Here is a 22721-nt window from a genome sequence, read left to right as displayed (position 1 = left end):
CTGTAGGTTACTTTATGGTGTGCCTGTTTAAAGCCACCAGCTGCAGTGAGTTAACGTCATTAGACAGGATCACTGGGCTTTGTGAGAGAAGCACCCATACGTACAGCCAAACATGGCTTTCCCAACTGTTGACTCTCACCACATGACTATACCAAATAGCATTTTACTAAAACCATTCAGCACAGCCCTTCAGATATAAAGGAATTTCATTAACACATCTTACCTAATGGTGAACAGAGAAGGTGGAGTATCAGTGATTTGAGATATAAAAAATACAGAACCTCTCATTCCACATTTCTTTATTTGGGTCAAAAAAGAGTGCTTACAAGCACCCTCTATGTGCCCTTAACTGCCCTGTCATAAAGCCCATATTGACATGGACTTAACAATGGTCTCTAAATCAAAACCACTGCAGTTATTAGCTAGGACCAATTACATAGAGCAACGAGGCTGATGAAAGCACATTAAAGCTCACAGTGGTTAAAGAGATATTAAAATAAACTAACTTTCATTAATAATTTAACTTAATATAATGACTTACTAAACTTTATACAATCAGTTAGCTAATTTCATCTATCAATTGTACCATGGTTACTAATATATTTTAGTGTTATCTTGAGCATTTTCTCCTTTGGTGAAACAACTGACAAAATGGCTCTAATTGAAAAATATGACATTTTTTCAGCCTCTTCATCAGAACAGAAAATGTTTCATGAGCATTGTAAACACACCCACACAGACAGTTGAGCAAGAAATGGCAATGCAAGATGGTGAATCTCTGTTGGTATTGCTGAATGGCATCATGCTTAAAGCAACAACAGGTAAAATGTGAGTATGTGAAATCTGGAGGACAGTCCCAAATGCTGGCTTTCACATCCACCTGCCCTTAACGACTCGCTCAATGCCAATGTCGCCAAAAGGAGAACCACAGCGTTTAGGGCACCACTTGGAACAAGGCCCTAGATGAGAATGCCTAAATTTTCTCATTTGGCCAGCATCACGACTGACGGGCCAATAGAGACCCCTTCTTATGTTGGAGGTTGACATCATTAGCTAGTTTTCTAACGTTTGCAGAGTATAGGGTGCCACAAAGACTGGTTTCTCCTTTCACAAGTTATTCTACTGACATACGGCTGAATCTAACAACAACTTCATCAAATATTACATATTAAAAGTATCCGCAGCCTGTTATTCATTACACCATATTGCTGTATAAAGCTTTTTTTTTTTTTTTTTTTTTTACCATTTTAAGTCAACTGTTTTGTGAACAACATGCAAATGTAGTGCAATGTTTATGAGATACTGTGCAGACCTATTTTTAAACTCGTATAGAGAACAGAGCATATGATACACTGATGTTATGAAATTTCTGATATTTCTAGATCCTTCGCAGTGAACTTAAACACCAGGCCTTATCAGGCTCTAATCAGCAGTGGCTCTAGTGCTGAAAATATCCAGGGTTTACAAATGTTTTTCCCCCTCATTTTCCCTCTCCCAATATGGCAACTCTGAATATGCCCTATGTGTGCTATGAAGCACTGTTTTCGATTAGATTGTGTTTTCTCCATTTTCCGTGTATAAGTGTATATAAATGGAAAGCAGAGTGACCAGGACAGCCGGGGTTACCTTGTTTTTGATGCTACAATGGCAGCAGACAGTCCACAGGTACTTGAGGGTCCTCCACAGGAGGATGATAAAGAGACCCCCGAAGAACGTCACCATGGACGAGGCGAGGAAAGCCCACCACATGCGCTGGCCATTGCTATCGCACGGCACGTCTGGGGAGAACGGGATGATCACATCCATCCTGGATATGGAGACAGAAGAGTCCGAGTTTTTATTGTAGTTGATATTATTAGTCATTCTAGAGCTGCCGTCGCCGCCGCGGGAAAGGTTGCGATCTGCCACAGCTAGCATCGAGTAGCTTTGGAGAGCTCCTGCCAGCGCCCCCAGCCCCAGCCATCAGCCATATTGCTTCAAATAGCCCTCTCTGCGCAACAGTGGCGTTCTCTAGCCCAATTTCTCCTCAGTATCAGTGATGATCTTTAACCCAAAATGTCGCTGCGTGTGAAATCAGCAGAGAAACAGGAGGTCCTTCTGCGCGACACATTTAAATCCGCATTAACGACGACTTTTCACAGAGCTTTTCAAAATATTCGAAATAAACGGCGAATATGAGCCATGAAGGCATTTTATGTCAGTTGTCTTTATGCTCTTCTCAGACCTGAAGCTTTATAAGAGCAGAATAAACGCAGCTCTTCAGTCAGCTCGAGCGCCTCCAAGATCAAGGTCTTCCATCCAGGGACAGCGGCGACAAATCGATATTTCTCTCACAGACGCCAACTTAATCATAAATGTCCGCAAAACAAAAAGATTTCAGAGGACAAATTCTTCACATTTCAGCTGTTTGCGACTCGAACAAGAAACAGCGTTGTTTTTATTGAATGTTTACTGAGTCGGAGCTGACAGGGTGAACAGTGCTGTCCCTGTCAGCCGCTCCGCTTCCCTCACTGAGAGCGCGCGCGCACACACACACACACACACGCACATACACGCGCACACACGCACGCGCGCGCGCAAACCCACGCACTGCTAGGCAGATTTACAGGTAGGAGGGCGGAGCCAAAGCGCAATAATAAAGATGGCTATAGTTCAGGAGAACAGTTAGGCGGGTAGGCTGTGTGTTTGGTTCAGACTGAATCATTTCTGTAGTGTTTACAGGCGACATGACTCACAAGTCTTTTTTTAATGCAAATTCGTGTTCACGGCGACTTGCTTTCTGCTGCTCCAGTGCCCAAAATGTGACGCAAAAAAGCTCGTCTCTGACAACAAGGTGTAACAGATAGACTGGGTGCTGTCGCATCCTGGCGGTGAGGGGGTCTTTCAGCGTCACGATCTGCTCAAAAACACCGAATTAGTGACGAGTCATTATAATCCTGCCCACTATAGCAACATGTCCGCTTTTCCACGCATGTAACTGGAATAGCCCGTTTCATACAGGTTGTGGTGATTGTTTGGGATGCGTAATATTTACCTACCAACCCGAACGTATTTTGATTGAAAATGTTCATCATTAGTTTGAAATCAGTGGAGAATTATCCCGCATCTCCTCAGTGTGAGGTTTGCGAGAAGGCAGCAGTTTTCCCAACAGTGCACATCCCTGAGCGCCTGCCACACCGTTACTATTATAAACATTTAAATTATAGCTTATTTGTTTAAGTTTTTTTACTGGCATGTGTGATCTTTATGGTTTTCATTTTCTGTCTGGAAGATATGTCATGTTGCTTGATAAGAAATCTGTTGAGGAGATGTCATGTTCAAACATAAGACAGACCCACCACTTTAAAATAATACTCATTTCAGGGGGTTATAATAAGTTTATACTGATAATCTGCAGCACTAACCTCTACAACAGGCTCTGAACACGATCATATGTTAATGCATACATATGTCAGTCATATATTTGGACCGTATGATATAAATTGTGACGAGATTTAGGTCGTTTTTATGGTACTGAGTTATGATAGCACTTGCCGAGGTGATATAGTCGTTAAGCTGAACTGTAGCCTACTATAAGGCTGTACAGTTTATATATAATAATACTGAATTTGGTCTTAAAGCGCTACAGCAAACCACACGCTAAACCATTGGCGAAACACGACACAGGTCTTATTGCAAACGTTTTATTAAGCTCTTATAGAGAGAGGGCAGATGTACACTGTTGAGCCAAAGCTGAGAGGCTCTGGTTATTTCACCTCCTGCTGGGCAACTAAGGGAATGCAAGGGTACAGAGCTGAAGGGGTCTGGCTCTGTGCTGAGACTCAGTTGGAATAATCCAGTTTGGGTCGATTTAGAAACCCAGCGAGGTTGGTTTAGGATGTTGACCACCACGCCGAATTGAGTTGTTTTTTTTTTGTTTGTTTGTTTGTTTGTTTTTAACCCGATATGTGTGTGTAAAAATGACCACATTACTGAGCTGTACATCTAGCCGATGTTACAGAAAAAATGCAAGGTAATTTTTAACTAGCTGTAAGTCATGTTTACAGTTATGTAGCAACCCAAAATGAGGTGACTCAATGTTAGATATACATATAAGTATGTAAGAACTTTAAACAGTCTAAAATTCTTAGCAAAAAAAAACAAAAAAAAAAACGAAACACTATTGTTTCTTTATTACAAGAAGCCAAGGTCAGCCATATTTTCCCCTCAAATAACGTTAGTTAGCATACTTTTTGTCAGCAGGCTAACATTAGCTAGCGAGCCAGACTACAGGTTTAAAAAATATTGCTTTCATAGTTTCGAAAGGTTCAGTTAAATTATACATTAAGTTAAGTGTGCGTGGGGGAAAAAACGTACATTTCTTGCAGCTGCAGCTGATTTCTTTAACTTCAGAAATGTTCAGGTTGTGCTCTGCCTCCACAGACGAAGTGGAAAATTCCAGAAAAAAAATCTTGATGCACCGTGCCTGTTCTCTTTCAGGTCCGCATCCGCAGTTGTTTCCTATTATCAACCCGATTTGGGTCACGTTGCCCCAACTGCCTGACCTAAACAACTGAGCTGTAAAATAACCCAACATATTGTTAAAGTGTGTAGACAATACATTGTCCAAACAAGTGTTCAGACAAAAGGAGAGAAAATGAATGTATGAAAGAAATGGGTCTGTACATCACAGACACAGTGCCTGCACTTACACTTTGCTTATGTTTGTGGAAATTTATTACATTTAGTTCTGATTATTTGCTATAGAACAACATATTGGCAGCCAGAGTGCTTTTTTTTTTTTTTTTAAACTAGCCCAATTTGGGGTATTTGACTACGTCATTAACTGTACTGTCCGCTGCTCCTCTTCCACTGCAAACATTCGTAGAGCAAGCATGGGGCAGCTTGACTCTATCTCCAACGGGCCTCTATTAAGGTTCAGATATACATCACTTTCACCACATGTGCGTACATGCACGCTTGCACAGCTGCAACATGAGCAGCATTGTTGACATAGTCGCTTGTGTATCTTATGTACATCTGGAGGATTAAAAGCGTGTCCACTGGATGGCACGTCAGAGCCAAAACATCTCTGTCCGTATGGTTTTCAAGTTGAACTGTAATGTTTAGAGATTTCATGCACAGCTATTAAACAGAGTGACAGGCTCTATTTCTCTTTAAAACTTTCTGCCATGGTCTTGATTGTTGTCATGGGCTGCATCTCAAACTGAAAACCCTCACCATACATTCAAAAGTATTTACTAATCTAGAAAGTCCAGAAGACTAGTGCTCAAAACAGACCTTTTAGGTAGATTTAAGAGATTCTTAAAATTCAAACAGTAACAGTAAGAGGAAAACCATTACTATATAACATTCAATAGCAGTCTAGAATAGTACTTAAGTATGCGATTTGAGACACAATGTTAGTTTCTTTATTCAGTTGGGGACACAGTGTCACATAGGCATAGCCCAAACCCTAAAAACCAGTCACAGACCATTATCCCTCCTCCACCATTAGTTGGCACTGTACATTCCAGTAGGTAGCGTTCTCCTGACATCCGCCAAACCCAGATTTGTCCATCAGACTTCTAGACAGTGAAGCATGCTTCATTAATGCAGAGAACACATTTCCACTGCTCCAGAGTCCAGTGACAGCATGCTTTAAACAACTCCAACCAACGCTTGGCATTGCGCAACAGGGTTTTTATACTGATAGTACTCTTATTCCCTGATCTAGTGAACTACTATATCAGATTTATTTAACTAGTATATCAATTTATTGATAAAGACTTCTGTAAGTCACTCTGGATAAGGGTATCTGCTAAATGCCTTAAATGTAAATGTAAATCTTAGGCTTGTGTGCAGCTGAAAGTATGGCAGGTGGAGACCCAGTTCATGAAGGTCCTGACAAACAGTTTTTTGTGCAGATGTTGCTTCCAGAGGTAGCTTGGAACTGTACTAAGTGATGCAACAGAGGATAGGCAAATTTTATGCGCTTCAGCACATGGCAGCACCATTCGGTGAGTTGGCATGTGCTACCGCTTTATGGCTGAGCTGTTGTTGCTCCTAGATGCTTCTATTTCACAATAATATCACTTAACATTTGACAGAGGCAGATTTAGCAGGTCAAGAAATTTCATGAACTGACTTATGGCAAAAGTGGCATTCTGTGACACTGCCATGTTTAAAGTCACTGAGCTCTTCAGTACGACCCATTCTACTGCCAATGTTTGTCTATGGAGATTGCATGGCTATATGCTTGGTTTTATGCACCTCTTAGCAATGGTTGTGGCTGAAACACTCAATAATTACATACATACAGTACATCTTTTAGTAATTAGTGTAGATGCCATGTGTGGAGATGTTTATGCGGTCCAGAATTTATCATCTTGCCACACACCCTGTCCAACTATCAGATTAGAGGCTTTTAAGAATTATAAGAATACAGATTTTTCAAAATGGGAAAATTTACACAGAGTGAATCGTACATGAAGGACAGGGAAAAGCAAAGCCCTCACTTAGCTAAAGATGAAAGGCCCTATTAACTAGAAAGATCAGTATCAGACAGCCTTGCATCTACTTAAGCTTAGATAAGCTGGTGGCAGCTGTTGAAACAGATAACACATCAGGAGGGTAAAGTGACTTGTAGAGTGCCAAAGTAGCACATATAGTACATTTATATGCAGCAGTATCTAGAGGCCAGAAACGAGCAAATAAGGCAAATGAGGAGCTTAGGGGAGGTGTCTTCATCTCTTTGACTGAGGTCTGCTAATCAGTATTGGTATATCTAACAGCAGTTTCACTGCTGCATACACTGAAAGAGCTAAAATACATTGCTGGTATACATTATAACACATACAGGTAAATGGCAAACACAAACCAGTCAAAAAGAAAGAAAGCCCAGGTTTGATTTGCTGTTCTATGATGAAGCACCATGAAGAATAAATTGTATTAATGGTGAGACCTAGAAAATGTACAGACTTTAAAACATCTGACAAACAGCAACATGATATACTGGGAATGATAAACAGTTTAAAATGCTGATTCACTCTGCTAGAGTTGGAAGGTAGCATTCAGGCTTGGATAATGATGTTCAGGCTTTTGCATGAATGGAAATATTTGAAAGCCAGTTTGTCTCATCACATAGGCCATACTGAACCACACTAAATTAGCCTTTAACTTTCTCTCTCTTTCACTCACTCACTCACTCACACTGACAACTGTTAGGGTGAGTCAAATGAAAACTTTTATTTTTATTACCACAGCTGACCCATTTCATGAAGTGCTTAATAATTAGGTGAAAAACTAGACCTAGTGTGTGTTGGAAGTGAGGAAAACCTGCACCGAGAAGTGGGGTTCTTCTGGACTGGAGTTGGAAAAACCCTATATAAATGTGCTAAGAACAAAACAAAGTACTTTCTAGGTGGTATTTTAGCTGTAAATTCCACATAAATCACCACATAAGTGGCAAGGTAGCTCAGTTTAACCAAACCAATTTTTAATTTCTTTAAAAATAGGGACAAATATTAGTCTGGCAGGTCTTCCTCAAAAGCCCCAGATGTGTTTTAAACCTTGGTTCCAATGATGAAAACTGGGAAAATTGTATTACTCTTATTATTAGTCTTACTGCTGGCACCATCAGCATAATGGTGAAACTAGCAATAAAACTACTCAATGCTCAATTATATCACCTGTCAATCTACTGGATGTCAACACTTTAGTTCACAGCAGAGTGGAAACACCTTCCAAACAACAACTAGATTCGTTTGACAATATAGTGTGATACAGAAAATGACTTTTATTCTCATGTTAATGTGTTTCACATTATTTCATACAAATCACATTCTTTTGTAATATTGAAAATCCCAATCAATAACAGTACCTGTCATCTAGTCATTCTTCTTAAAATACAATTGTATTGGCTGAATCCCTCTGATTTAAAACCATAAGCTACTTATTTAGAAAAGAAAAAACACCTAGATATGAATAGCACTTGAAACAAAATGTCTAATTTCAACCCAATAGACAAGGCTGGGACTGATTTTCCTTTGAGAAAACTGTGCAATAAGAAATCCCTTTTTTTAAATGAGAGTGTAAATAATGCAATGGTTCTCTTCTAATTTAAGAATAGAGGCAATTAATGAAATGTATGGAACATGAGTGATACACAAATGAATATTAAATCACAAAAGTAATAAGTATAGTACCTATTTTCAACCTCTACTGGAAACCTAAGAAGACCCAGCTATTGTTTAGGGTCCATAATATTGCAAGTGCAAAACAAAAATACAAGAAATGGACACATTGAATTTTGGCACAAAATTAACTGGTGGGATTACTGGTCTGAATAAAGTATGCAACTGTGCCTGCTGAATTTAAAAAAAAACAACAAAACTTAAATATACATGAAACATGACTAACATTTAAACAGATTTAGCATAAGAGACCCAATTATATTTACCCTGCATCTCTTCCTTCCATGGAGTGGGTACATATAAAAGTGACTGACAAACAAAAAAAAAAAACGAGAAGAAACATACAAAAGGAACATGCTTATATCTGCTAAGACCTGACTGGACACCTGCTGCACTCCCCTAGGCCAATAGCCTAGTCAAAATACATTTAATATATTTATATATGTTTATATATATATATAGATCTATATATTTAGACAAGTTTGCATACATACAGGTTAAGTGAGTGCCTCTAATTCAGAACTGTATTAGTGTAAGATGTCATGTTCTCTTTTAAACATATTTTCCTCTATGAGAATGTTACCACAGTGGTCTGTCTAGCCCTGGAGTGCAATCTGAGGAGTTTCAAACACCAGACTTTCAACATGCCATTGTCATACGCTCAGGAGATCTCCAAAGGCACTTCCATTTGGCCTGTAAAATGCTTAGTTGCTGTTCACTTCAACCTCAAAACCATTACATTTACATAAACAAGCTTACCAAAGCTTACTCTTTATCTACAGTGAGTTTTCAGTCCTCTTACTGATGTAGAAAACACAGACACACGTGTGCCATTTTGGTAGACCAGGGTTGGGATACAGGGCTGAATTTGGGTTTGGATTAGGGAGAGGTGACATGGGATATGACTTCATTAAGATCAAAGGGGAAGGACACATTCAAGCAGACATTAAATAACAATTCATGGACTGATCATCTGTAAACAAGTGTTTTAGATGCAGCATTACTAATCGTTGGATGTCTGTCAGGAAGACCAAAGGAAAACAATGAAAACTTCAGTGCTATAATCCTGCATTTGCGAGCACACACGCACAGTCACACGCACGATCACACACACGCGTAGACACACACACATACACACACACAAACAAATAAGAGGCTCCATTACAATTACACATAAAATGTTACAATTAAACATTAAAAAAAAGTTACAATTAAACATAAAGGAATAATAAAAGAAAAAAGGATGCAATGCAATGCTCATTGTAGTGTACCTTTGTATGTAGTGCGAGTGTAAAAGCATAGTGTTTGTAAGCTCAGGTGTGTGTGAGGCAGTAGGTGGAGAGGACTGGCTCAGCCACCTAAGGCGAGCCCAGCGGAGTCCAAAGGACTTTACTCTGCTCCTGATCCACTATAGTCACGATTTGAGTGCAAATGTAGGGCAACATGCCTCCTTGGACAATACCTGCAAGAGAAACCATCATCAGCTCAGAGGTTTATGACTACCCGTACTGCTGAGCCGAATTATCTCTAACACAAACTCTGAAACAAAAAGAGAGAGAGAGAGAGAGAGAGAGAGAGAGAGAGAAAGGCACTAAATCAATATCCAAACCTGTGAAGAATTTGCTGTACTCTTGCTCAATCTTCTGTGCAACCTCAAACTGCTCCTTGGAATGTTTTTGAGAAACTTTATCCCGCAGATACACTGGATCTTTCAGTTCTCTATATAAGGCACAGGAAAAGAGCACATCATGTACTGACATGATTATAACTATTTACAGGTATGAACACTAGCAATTAATACTGCTAGCTTCAAAATACATAGAAGAAAATATAGCATGGCTTCGTGCAACCTCTAAATGCTGTACTCGTTTGGTGATCTAGTTAGTGACACTGAGCATAACAAGGATGACAAGGATCCTGACAGGAGGCTTGGCTTTTACAGCTCCTGGGAATCCTTCAATTTATAGTGCTCTACTGGGATGATTTCATCATTAGTTATCTGTGTCACTCTTCACATGAATATAATGAAATTTAAAGCCACACTTATTCAGTACTACTGCATTTCTGTGCAGTTTTATATGTAGAGTGTGAAGCAGTAAAACAATATATTAAGATATATGGTCCCATTCTCTTCATTCACTTGAATCACTGCAAAACATTACAGTGCATAGTCTAGAGAGCATCTGCTACCCCCCACAGACTTTGCTTTAAAATGTGGTATATATCTTTCACAGAAACCAGGAACTCAGATAATAACCATCTGCTTAAGAGCAGCAGCTTTCAGTTCAGTTCACAGCCAAGTAGGGTGAACTGCTGCAGTCCGCCTTACAGAAGGCTCTCCTTTACACAAATGACTCCAGGGGTCTCATTTATCAAAGTGCGTATAGAACATGTTCTAATTCTGTGAGTAAGGACCACGAGTATGCGCTAGAAACTTGCCATTTATCACATGTGCGTATACACAGTAGAATGCAATGGACACTGATAAATCCCAAACATTCTAAATTGTTCTGCTTGTGCATGGTCACACTCATTTCCATCTAGAAACTCCCCCAAATAGGCATATAATGGTTAAAAAAAATTTCCCTTGATATGAGTGACTGTATGGATGTGTGTGCAATTTGTTGCCCCAATTATATATGGAAAACTTGCTATGGCAGAAAATCTTTTTCTGCTGATGTACTCTCACCAGTCACTTTAACAGGAACATGCAGTGATCCAATCAGGCAATCATGTGGCAGCAGCACAATGCATAAATTCATGCTGCTACAGGTCAAGAGCTTTAGGTAGTGTTCACATCAAACATCAAAATGGGGAAAAAATGTGATCTCAGTGACTATAACCATGGCTTGGTTGTTGGTGCCAGATGGGCTGGTTTGAGTATTTCAGAAACTGCTGATCTCCTGGGAATTTCACACACAACAGTCTCTAGAGTTTACACAGAATGGTGCAGGGGAAAAAACATCCTGTGAGTGGAGGGTCTGCAGGCTGAAACACCTTGTTGATGAGAGGAGACCAGAGGAGGATGACCAGACTGGTCCGAGCTGACAAGAAGTCTACAGTAACTTGAATAAACACTCTTTACCACCATGGTGAGCAGAAAAGCATCTCAGAAAGCACAACACATCAAACCTTGAGGTGGATGGGCTACAACATCAGGTTCCACTCCTGTCAGCCAAGAACAAGAATCACCCAAACTGCAGAGCTAAAGACTAGAAAAAGACCAGGTAATTTTTTTTCCTAATCTTCAACTGTCCAGTTTGGGTGAGTCTGTGCCCACGATAGCCTCAGATTCTTGTTCTTGGCTGACAGGAGTGGAACCTGATGTTGTAGCCCATCCACCTCAAGGTTTGATGTTTTGTGCACGCTGAGATGCTTTTCTGCTCACCATGGTTATAAAGAGTGATTATTTGAGTTACTATATCCTTCCAAGCAGCTCGAACCAATCTGGCCATTTTCCTCTGACCTCTCATATCAGCAAGGCATTTCCACCCACAAAACTGTTGTTCACTCAATGTTTTTTGTTTTCACACCATTCTGTGTAAACTCTAGAGACTGTTGTGTGTGAAATTTGTAGGAGATGTGCAGTTTCTGAAATACTCAAACCAGCTCTTCTGTGTTACTAATATCCATGACACAATCAAAGTCACAGAGATCACACTTTTTCTTCAATCTGATGTTTGATGTGTACATTAACTGAAGCTCTTGACCTGTATCTGCATTATTGCGCTGCTGCCACATGATTAGCTGATTAGATAACTGCACGAATGTGCAGGTGTTCCTAATAAAGTGAAAGGTGAATGTAATGTTTTGAGGCGTGAATGATACGGCTGCTTGTAAGATGTTATTATTCAGCTCATAACTCAGTGGGAAATCCCAGACCTATCTCTAATTTTTTTGTTGAAATGTGCCTGTGGCTAAAACACTACAGTACAAAGACGCGAGTGTGCACAGGAATGCTACTGCTGCATTTTGTTGGCCTCTCCAAAAGTGGGGCGCGATGTTGGCAAAGATCAACTAATATTGCACTGGACAAACAAAACCAATTATTGAGCCACTCGCCAGTCTCAACAAAAGATGTTCCTGCAGCTCTTAAAACAAAATGTTCTCTGCACAAAGCTGTGTGTGCCAAATCTTCAAGCAAGGCAAGACCAGCTATTGTCTACATCATCCCCATCAATCTTAAATGTGTCTTTTATATGATGTTACTTTACATTTCTTCTGTGTCACCTGCCTTCACATTGTTTTAAGCACCACAGTCAGCAATTACTGTCAATTATGCTGACATGATTGACAGTAAGTGAGATGGAAGCTCCTCATGATCCGTTTACATGCAATTACACGTTTCTACCACTAGGGGTTTCTGCATATGCATGGTCAGGAGTTCTAAATAGACTTACATCCTCAAGGACAAGAATAACTTCATAAATTACATTCTATGCATAGAAACATGCCTACAAACATGCATATAAAAGTGTGTAGCAACATGCATAGAAACATGAGTATGCATTGTTTACACACAAAACTATTCATGTTCATGGTTGATAAATTAGACCCCTGGTCTCTGAGGAGGATTTCAGAGTCTTCCAGGGATAAGTCAGCCCAATAGGGCTTTGAACAGCTTTCAGGCAAACAATTTGTTATTTGTGGGAATCGTAGAAATACCAAAGACACACAAAACAGCAAAACTCCTAATCCTACAAGTAGTTATTTGTACCCTATTGTACAAACATAAAAGAAACTTGTATGGGGAAGAATTTGGACACTTACTTTATTTGCTTTGCATTTTTGTAGCGAATGAAAATGACGATTGGATATATGTGAACGCTATGAAGCCTTTCAATGGCATGGGGTGCAATGTCAAGCAAACAGTGACAGTCCTAAGAAAGAAAAAGACAGAGCAAAGAGCAACTTCAGTTCAAAGTTACATGAACAATAAATGGTTACAAACAGAGGAACAAATCATCTCAAGTTGGTTTCATGAACATGACAATGAGATCAGTGTTCTTCAGTGGCTTTCCCAGTCACTGGATCTGAATCCAATAGAACACCTTTGGGATGTGGTAGAACAGGAGACTCACAGTATGAAAGTGCACCTGAAAAAACTGCAGGAATTGTGTGATACATTCATGTCAAAATGGACCAGAATCTCAAAGGAGTGTTTCTAACATCTTGTGTAACCCATACCATGAAGAATTGAGGCTATATATATATATATAAGTCTGTTCATCACACATGCTTGGAGAAAGATCTGAAAAGATACTATGGAAACTTTTAGTAGAACGTCAGCAAACTAACCAAATTTTTAAAAGTTTGCTTTTGAGTTCTGTATCACTATTATTTAACCGAAAAAACAGGACAGACCTTGTCTGTGATCTCCTTGATGGAAGCAACAGTTGTGACATCAAAGTGGCCGCTCCTTCGTTTGTAGTCAATGAAAAGGCAGTCCTTCACCCCTCGCTCAATGGCTTGTTGAGAGGCCTTCATCACCTCTGAATCACCACAGAAGAAAGGTTACAAAAAGTAAGCTTTTGGTCTTGCCCAAAGAGCAACATTACACGCTTGTTAACAATATTAATATTACAGATATGGGGCTGAGAAACTAAAAGTCCATTTAAAGAAGCATTTGAGTAAGGCTAAATGTCCACTTGCATCCTATTCATTTCAGTGGAGAGGTCTGCTGCATCTGCACACTGCAGACAGTTGTGGAGCAACATCATAAAATCTGCCTTGCAGTGTGGCAAAGGTTTAGCAGTGTGGCGGTCACATTTAGATTACTCAGGTGAAAGCTTCATTAGCAGGAAAACATTTAAATCACTATAATCAAATCCATGTAAACATCACAAAATGAGCAGCAGCATGTAGCAACAAAGTGCAGTGAGACTCGTACAGTAATACTGTGGGTTACCGTGTGCCGATGTGTACTCACCAAGTACACATCTGCTGAATTTCCCTGGAGACTCTTTGACCAGCATGTCTTTAACCGGGTCCACCAGTGGGCCCAGTAGCAATACTGGCCTGGGAGACGTGCAGTCCACCTTCTGCACTCTCTGATAGGCAAGGCTCACGCAGTCTAACCAAACATCACAAAACACCACACATTATTATCTGAAACTGGAAACCTTGATCAAACTTAAGGCTGAAGTAGGAAAAATTTATAGTGCAGACAAACTACACAATAATTACTCATCTACTCTAATAGATTAAATAACCAATATAAAATATTTATTGAATTACTGGAGTTAGAATTAATAGTGGTTTCCTAGATTATTCACGTGCCAGACATTGAGCATACACACAGGCTCATCACATCATCCTGGGTGCACGGGACATCATCTTACCCTCTAAAAACGGGATGGAATCTGTGCTAATGGCATCCAGGGCTAGCAGGTCTTTGCCATCTTTGGAGCTGCTGCGTTTGTGCTTCTGTTTTCTGCGAAAGAAAGATCTGCGCGCAGCTGCGGAGAGTGTTTTACTCGAACCTGTCTCATCTTTCAGTTCAGTCATGCTATGTCTACGGTAGAACTCCTGATCCATCCTGCAACATATATTAAAACCAGCCCCATTCAACCACAAACAACTCCAATACAAATATCATCTCTACATTATGCCCACATGCCAAACCATATTTCATTCGAAATGCAAGATAATTAAATGTACCAAATCATATGCTATGGCTTCACTAACATGTATTTACTGGGAATTTGCCCCCTTTGCATCTTTTGTGCATTTTCATCAAGTTGCCAGGCCATCCAGGTGCCAAAGTTGCCATTCGGTAGTGTGTCATCCACATAAAGAATGTCATCCTTCTTAAAGGAAAGATCCTGTTCTGTCTCAGCCACTCGGTCATAAAGTGCTCTGAGGGAAAGAGAAATACAAAGAGAATTTTCAAGTGTTACATCAAAGTGCGTCAGCTTTTAGTGGGAATGCTTATACTACTCAGTCCTGCTCATTCAGATCATATAGATAGGTGGAGATTGTTTACTGCAGATCAACAAGGGAAATGTAGGACAAGCCCCTGCAACAGCTGCACAACTAAAACTTTCATTTTTCCTCTATTTCTGAACAGCACACTGCTATTCTCTTCATCGCCACTACAGATACTCAATCCCTTTTCGGACCATCTTATTAACAGGGCCAATATCAGAATCGACAAAAGGCAGACTCTTACGTATAGCTTTTATAGGGGATGCAATTTCTACCTCAGCCTCACATATAATTAAAGAGATTAAGAGCTTTCCTTTACCAAGCGTCAACAGTTTGTAACCATATTTAGACCAGTCCATAGCAACAGAGACATTTGTCTATGTGAAATTGATTAGTAAAGAGTAAATATGCTTAGGGGACAATGGTTCACAGTACCTGATATAAAATCCATCTCCAGCAGTATCTTTAAGCTGGTTAAACTCATCCAAACGTTGCTGCACTTTCAGTGTGACCACTTCTGCTGGCTTGAGCATTTCCAGGTAAGCCTCCTCTGCAGTCTTATTCTTCATATCCAACGAGTTATACTGAACAAACAGAATAGTGACACACGCTCAGACAAAGGGATAAAACACAGTGGATTTGAAAAGCAGTCAAATCTTTCATCTCCCATACTCTGAAGTCATTTCATGACTATGACACCTGTGGAATGAAAACCATTCTGTATATTATGTGCCCCACAATCAATTTCCATCTGTGGCAAAAGTGAATGTGCTACTAGATGAGATGCTTTGTCTGGATGAGCATGAGCTGCAGAGCATGCTCCACTCATTTGCCAGAGGGCTAAAGGCGACTGTGTCCGGGATATTAGCAATTCCCTTTCCTTTGTCTGAAAGATTACTTAAGTTCAGTAAGGGTGAAAAGGAACAGAAGATCAATGTTGAACAATAGAAAGGCCTAGAGTTGCACTGACACTGCAATAGGAGAAGAACAAAGCAGCCTGGGAGAGGAGTTTTGCACTCAACTATAGATACCCATAAGACTAAGGACACCTCACCTCCAAGATCATGTCTCCAGGCATTAGGACATCTGCCAACTTAGCAGGACTGTCCTCCTCCAGATTCTCCACAAAGATCCCACACAGATTCCCCCCACAAATCTGAACACCCAGCTCCACCTGTGTCTTCCTCACAGACACCACTCGGGGCTCTGGAATCTTCTTATTGCCCTCCGATGACATTCTGGGACAAAAGCATGAAACTTTTCTATATTTGTGTAAATTACTTTTTAAACCATTTCAGCCATGTTTTGGTTTGGGTATTGCCTGCAATGTGTTTGTGTGTTTGTTTAGAGTGTAAAACACCATACCTGATGAAGCTGTGTGGGCTGGTGGTAGGTGTGGTCTGTTTGGATGATGGAGTAAGGGTTCCTTCATCCTGCTCACTGAGTGTGTCTATGGTTGAGTGGTTATCTGGTGTGGTAGCTCCGCTGCCCTGAGGAGTGGACTGGCTGCTCACTGGCTCCATCCGAGAACTACAGCCAAAAGATCTGATTTAAATCTGTGTCCTTATGCTACCACATTAAACCCAGTTTCATGATGTTTACCTGGAGCGGGAGTGGTAGCCCAGCTGGTACATGTGTGGGTTGTACTGTGCCATGATTGTGATGGTGTCACACTGCTGACCTATGACAAGTCGCGCCTGCTGCTCAGTGGCATTACGCAGGTTTATCCCATTATACTGAGGAAGATTACAGACAGGAAAATCACTAAACAGCCACAACCCAAATCACAAACATTCAGAAGGAAATAGAAATTACACATTCAGAATCACTGCAGACACTGGATAATTTCTACTGACTTGTACATGAAGATTGAGCCTAGCCATAGTACTGACCTCAAGAAGCTGGTCTCCATACTCCAGGCCTGCCTGATGAGCAATGCTGCCTCCAGTCACCTTGGATACAAAGATACCGCCATTCTCGCCACTGACGATGGAGATGCCCAGAGGTTCAGCGCCTTTATGCACAATCACGTTCCTCGGCTCCTCCAGGTACGGCCTTTTGGTGCACAGACATTACATGAGTGTTACTATCAGATATCAGCTCTTCCCCTTAGAACAGTGAATACCGACCCCAGTCATGCCAAGTGTCTGATACTCCCCAGGGTGCCCCAGGGGTGATTTAAATGTCACAGACTGCACTGTACCCTAACAATGCAGTGCAATATGGAATTTCAGGAGTGCAATGGATATTCCACACTATGATTTCAGACATCATTATAAAAGGCGCACTTAACAGGGAATGGCGTGTGGTTTATGACGTACTTCTGAAGTAACTATGCACTGTCTTGGCTTCAGCTCACACAACTCAAGTGAGGTAATATGCCGATTTGAGTTGTTTCAGACATAAGACAGCAGGAAAAACACCAAATTAAGCTGTGTAGGAGTGCTTCAAGACTGGAGTTGGGAAACGCTGTCCCATAGAATGTGGTCCGCATTGTCTGCCTTTACAGACACATAACCAGTGCGCATCTTCATGCATCTGGCGTAGAGGGACAGAGCAGTAAGCAGACTAGAAATACAGCACTATAGTTACAAGAACATACAGCAACAACTCAAAAACAACTCAAGAGGGAAATAAGCAAAGATCCAGAAAGGTGGGAAATATCAACTCAAAAAGACCTGCAATGAGACCCATGCAAAAATGCCCTGAATATAAGTCAGCTTTCAACAGTAACAATATTAAGGGGGGAAAAAGGTCGCAGTAATGAAGTGTTTAAAAAAAAAAGAGGGAAAAGAAAAGGAAAAAATAAAAGCACAGCATTTCAGATTCAACATTCAGCAAAATGTATTTTTATATTTATTTAAACTAGGCAAAGGTCAGTAATGATTCCTGAATAATTACACAATATTTCTTTTTTATATTACGAACACTTATATCCCTACATCCAAACTTGATCAACGTATTTATATTAACTCAAAACTTAAAAAATTTATGTTCACTTCAGTCAACCCACTTCTATTCTATCTATACAACACATAAGCAGGGATTTCCACAGCCAGTCATACAGAATGCAGGTCTTTATTGCAAAGAAGCAGGTCAATCAAGCATTCCCTGTGCATGACTGACAAGAAACAAACCTCAGGCTCCTGAGAGAGGAGAACCTAGGCCTAGCACCCAGAGGGATTCTCAGAAATGATCTGTTACGGTACAGAGATCTGAAAGATTCATAGGAAGCAAAGAACAGAGGCAGAAGAGACACTGTGTGAAAATCTACAGAGAAGCAGAGAGACTCAGACTGAAGGAAGACAAATTTAAACAGATGAATGCAGCAAGAGATGTTATAAAAACATCATAAAGGAATTAAACAGGTAATGGAAGGAATGAATGAAATAATGATCACCTTTTAACTGACCTTAAAAAAAGAGGGAAAAAATAGTTTCTATCCACACATTCTGATCAGTTTCTGAGTGTGCTGTTGCTGGGCAAGTGCTTGAGTGAACTGAACGGAGAGCTAGACATACATTAGACATATGAAAGTGAGCTGTTGCCAGGCAACAGTGCATTAGGATTGATGGGAGGGCTGTACCTGTCTTTCCTGTGGTCTCCCGTGGGTACGGGACTGACGGAGATCCGTGTGGAGATGGAGTTCTGGGACTGACTGGAAGCAAACGAGGATGTCTCAAGATTGAGTGGGGACAGGGGTGGTGTGATGAGACTGGGACTGCTGCATTCTGAGTGGGACAGAGACCCTAGCACACACACACACACACACACACACACACACACACACACACACACACAGTCAACACATCTAGCCTGTTAACATTTCAAGAGGTCACAAATGAGTCCAAAAATTAGTTGATAATCTTTGATTTAGTAGGAAAATTTGGCTGTATTAGTAATTTTAATTGTTGTCAAGGTCTGAATATTGCAGTAATGTGCAATATCAATAAAGCTCTCTTCAAAAGACCACTAATGTGAGGAGATGCATACCTCTGTCAGAGCCCAGCATTGAACGTGGATACCGTGGTGTGGGAGGGATTTTTATCCTTTCTGTGCAATACTGTACATTACTGGATGAACCTGCAAAGCAGACAGAACCACTCAGGCACATGAAACACTATGAATGAGAATGCATGAACTATGTCCAAAGACTAGCCCAGATGGAGAAAGATGAGAGGAAACCAAAGTGGAGACTAACCAAGTCTGGCACTGGACGGCAGCGAGTTGGTGCCATGAGAGGTTCGGCTGCTGCGGGAGGACTCTGAATACTCAGCAGAACGCTTCTGGCTAAGGTCCAGACTCAGACGCCCTTGATGTTGGGGGCTGAGACACAGACACAGAGACAGATGGACAGTGAGAGAGAGAACACAAGTAAGAAGCAATAAAGAGAGAGAGAGAATATCGTACAAAGAGTGAGGAGATAAAAGGGTCGATGTGAACAGCACCATGCAAAATGGGAATAAGTCTTTTCAGCATTGAGGGCTGCAGAACATTTACATCCTCTTGAGATTATAAGATGGCCATTGCATAACCTGAATCTTTTAGTGACCTATTCTATACCGTTTAAATTTTGCACCCACTGTTTGGAGATAAAAGTGTAAAGCTTTTAAATGCACATAACAGTTTAATAAATAGCTCACCTATATATGATTGCAAATTATGTCTTTAAATAATATGAATTACTTTTAAAGCACTACTGTTAATGCCATTGAAGCACTGTTAAAAAGGCAATTCCTGCAGAATTTTATGTCCGGTATGCATCATCTCAGTTTGTTGAGCAGTTTTTTTTTTTTTTTTTTGCAGTGTCAATGTTTCTGCTGCAATAAAAGGTGAGAAGGTATTTATTTAAATTAACTGGCCTATGTGTGCTGCATTCATACATTCCTAAGAAATATATTAGACTGGTGTAGGGTGGACCCAAAGCCAGCCTAATTATAAAGACCCAGGCTTCCTTTGGTTTTGTAACTTGCTTACTTGCAAAACCTGATAATTGTCCACAAGGGGGAGCAATTAACACTAGCGTTTTTCTTTCTGTGCTCATTCTAAGAGATCGTTCTTAAAAATGCGCTTATTTCTGATGCTGAGAAATACTTCAGTTCAACCAACCTAACATCAGCTCAGCCCTACAGTTCAGCTAGGTTCTGAAGATACCCACAGGACCACAAAGCACTTTGTTTAACAGAATGTGTATTCTTGCGTTGAAGGACCTTAAAAGAGGTGCTTGTGTCTTCTAACAAAGGTGCACAAATTAAAATGCAGCGTGTGTAAGCCTTACAGTACCTGGGATGTGTGTGTTGATGGCAGATCTGGTTGATGACAGAGGGGCAGTTGCTGGTGTGCACTCTGTGACTGCGGACAGTGTAAACAGGGTTCCTCATAACAGCTGTCACTGCTGTGCATGGGGCCAGACCACGATGTACTGAATCTGGAATAAAGACCAAGAATATATCTCAATAAAGAAAACAAACACTTCTTGTTTATTGGCTGTTCTGTGTATTTCCACCTGTGTTTCTAGAGAAAAGCCTTTTTCTGCAATCTAATGTCCTGGTCAAGTGGACACAGTTAATACTATGGACTCTTTGAGGGCTCCTTGGTCAGGCCTGAATGCAAATCCAACTGCTCCAGGCAACACATGAATAAAATGATATGGCAGTTCTGAAATCAGCTACCCCAAGCAAATGATTAATATGGATGTCCTGATTTTACATAAAACTGGCCTTAGAAATCTACCTGAAATTAAATGAGTAACATTAAATAGTTTAATTTACTGATGGAATATTGTATGCTGTAAATAAAGTGTATTCACTACAACAGTTAATGTGAGGACGAAAGCAGAAATGTATTCAGGACGTATATGAGTACTTCATTAGAATGGAGTGACTTACTGGGTGGCAGGGTTCCATTACAGAGTGTGGGAACGAACCCTACACTGTGTCTGTAAGGGCGACTAGGAGATGAGCGCAACACATCCCTCTGGTCTAAACTGTCCCCATCATTAGAGTAGCTCTGTTCAACACACACCCATGCAAGAAACATGAATTTGGCTTAAATGAAAGAAAATTAGACAAACATACACAAAACATTATTAGTAGATTACAAACCCCCACACCTCAATCCCAGGCTGTGAGGCTAACTGAAGCAGGCATTAAAGTTCCAAACTTACCTGAAAGCTCTGAAGGGGGATGGACTGAGGTGTCATCCTGCGCCTGAGAGCCGGGGCTGATTTGGGACGTGGCCGCTTTACCTCAGGCTCATCAAGCCGTGTGTGCCCAATGTCCTCTTCACATGACTTCCTAGAGCTGAGCACCCTGCCCTCGTGCCCAACCTCCGTGAAGCACAAATTCCCATTACACTCTTCCTGTTGGCTCTCAGTAATGGTGGAGTCTGAGGCCGAGCTGCCCTGCTGCTTCGGCTTGAACTTGAATGAATCGCTACGTGTAGGCGGGGTTGGGGGTGTGGTCATACTGTCAGTTTTGGAAGGTTGTGGTGAATGGCTAGTTAGGTATTCCATTTTGGAGGGTGTGTCTGGCCTCTTGAAGGTGTCTGCATCAAAAATGGACTTCCTTTGCTTGGGTGACTTGTAGATGGACAGCTGGGCTGGGCTTTCTGCCACCATGGGAACTCCAACCACCATTTTGGGCCAGGTGCCACCGCTGTGCTTGGTGTCAGGTGCTGGCTCCAAGGTACTGCAGTCAGGCCCGGCTGATTCAGGGCGAGTGTAGCAAACCTCCTGGAAGGCGCTGGGACCATAACGGGTACACAGGGTGCTGGGGTGCAGAGTAGAGGGAGAGAAGGGCTTCCTCTCTTCAGAGTCAGCCCTCTGCTTCCTCCGTTCTCCTCCCGCCTCACCACTGTAAATGTCTGTCTGGGTGGAGCTATTGTGCTTCAGGTTCCGGCTGTTACGAGAGTGGACCTCTGACATGTGAATTCTGCCATTGCATTTCTCCGCTTCCCTCAGGCTCTCAAAGATGTTGTGGCCTGATGTGCTCTGGGGGAAGAACTGGTCAGGAGACAGAGGTTAAATAGCTAGGGGCTTCTCTAAATGTGACTCCTTAAGAACTCAATATTCTGATGAAATGTTAAAATACACCAAGCAGCTGGCATGGGTTGCAAAAGCCTGAGTGATTACATAATACATCATAGTTTGTATTTTAATTCACTTGGAGTGTTTTTCACAAGCTCTACAAGATGTGGAAGTAGGATCTCCACATTTAGAAATGAGATCACAAGCACACACACACACACACACACACACACACACACACACACACACATACACACATACAGAGAGAGAGAGAGAGAGCACTGAAATACACTCACCTTCATGAGGGAGAGGCTGAGTGAGTCCCTGCAGCCCCTTAGCAGAGCCTCACACTCTGTCACAGATTTGTTATCCAGAGCAATTCCATTTATCTGGGAACGGAAAATATAGGTCAACACATCATGAAAGAAAAGCACCAGCAGACTTCTTAACTCTTCTATTTCCATTTCATTGTGCTTTTACTGGGAGAATGGAAACAGTGTATTTTTGAATGCTTTAGTCAGTCACAGTCAGTACCCTTTCAACATCCTGCATTCAGACATTAAGGTTTACTGTTGATTAAAGAGAGAACATAT

At 41.1% G+C, this 22721-nt stretch overlaps 2 protein-coding genes across 25 annotated transcripts in view; both read right to left on the bottom strand.

Annotated features, from left to right (window-relative positions):
* Positions 1-4479, bottom strand: part of kcnma1a (potassium large conductance calcium-activated channel, subfamily M, alpha member 1a) — a 147317-nt gene extending 142838 nt beyond the window's left edge. For 13 of the 19 annotated variants that reach the window (XM_053232808.1, XM_053232811.1, XM_053232810.1 and 10 more), the window contains exon 1: positions 1627-2535. In XM_053232808.1, coding sequence (XP_053088783.1) covers positions 1627-1917 — 291 coding nt within the window. In that variant the 5' untranslated portion in view covers positions 1918-2535. Of the gene's footprint in view, positions 1-1626; positions 2536-4356 lie in introns of those variants that run through there. The other 6 variants (XM_053232805.1, XM_053232803.1, XM_053232804.1 and 3 more) reach the window with 2 other exon arrangements.
* Positions 4480-7757: 3278 nt separating this feature from the next.
* The window catches only part of dlg5a (discs, large homolog 5a (Drosophila)), a 45283-nt gene continuing 30319 nt past the window's right edge, over positions 7758-22721 (bottom strand). For 4 of the 6 annotated variants that reach the window (XM_053232529.1, XM_053232530.1, XM_053232531.1 and 1 more), the window contains exons 15-34: positions 22425-22517; positions 21268-22104; positions 20990-21110; positions 20385-20529; positions 19303-19427; positions 19095-19184; positions 18688-18850; positions 18239-18316; positions 16994-17156; positions 16704-16837; positions 16467-16631; positions 16156-16339; positions 15537-15685; positions 14862-15032; positions 14516-14712; positions 14104-14247; positions 13539-13666; positions 12945-13054; positions 9784-9893; positions 7758-9636 (exon numbers count right to left, since the gene is read on the bottom strand). In XM_053232529.1, coding sequence (XP_053088504.1) covers positions 9533-9636; positions 9784-9893; positions 12945-13054; positions 13539-13666; positions 14104-14247; positions 14516-14712; positions 14862-15032; positions 15537-15685; positions 16156-16339; positions 16467-16631; positions 16704-16837; positions 16994-17156; positions 18239-18316; positions 18688-18850; positions 19095-19184; positions 19303-19427; positions 20385-20529; positions 20990-21110; positions 21268-22104; positions 22425-22517 — 3411 coding nt within the window. In that variant the 3' untranslated portion in view covers positions 7758-9532. Of the gene's footprint in view, positions 9637-9783; positions 9894-12944; positions 13055-13538; positions 13667-14103; positions 14248-14515; positions 14713-14861; positions 15033-15536; positions 15686-16155; positions 16340-16466; positions 16632-16703; positions 16838-16993; positions 17157-18238; positions 18317-18687; positions 18851-19094; positions 19185-19302; positions 19428-20384; positions 20530-20989; positions 21111-21267; positions 22105-22424; positions 22518-22721 lie in introns of those variants that run through there. The other 2 variants (XM_026932946.3, XM_053232533.1) reach the window with 2 other exon arrangements.

Source organism: Pangasianodon hypophthalmus, chromosome 3, assembly GCF_027358585.1.
Source record: "Pangasianodon hypophthalmus isolate fPanHyp1 chromosome 3, fPanHyp1.pri, whole genome shotgun sequence".
NCBI lineage: Eukaryota > Metazoa > Chordata > Actinopteri > Siluriformes > Pangasiidae > Pangasianodon > Pangasianodon hypophthalmus.
Note: the sequence above shows the minus strand (reverse complement) of the source record. Positions and strands in the feature narration are given on the sequence as shown.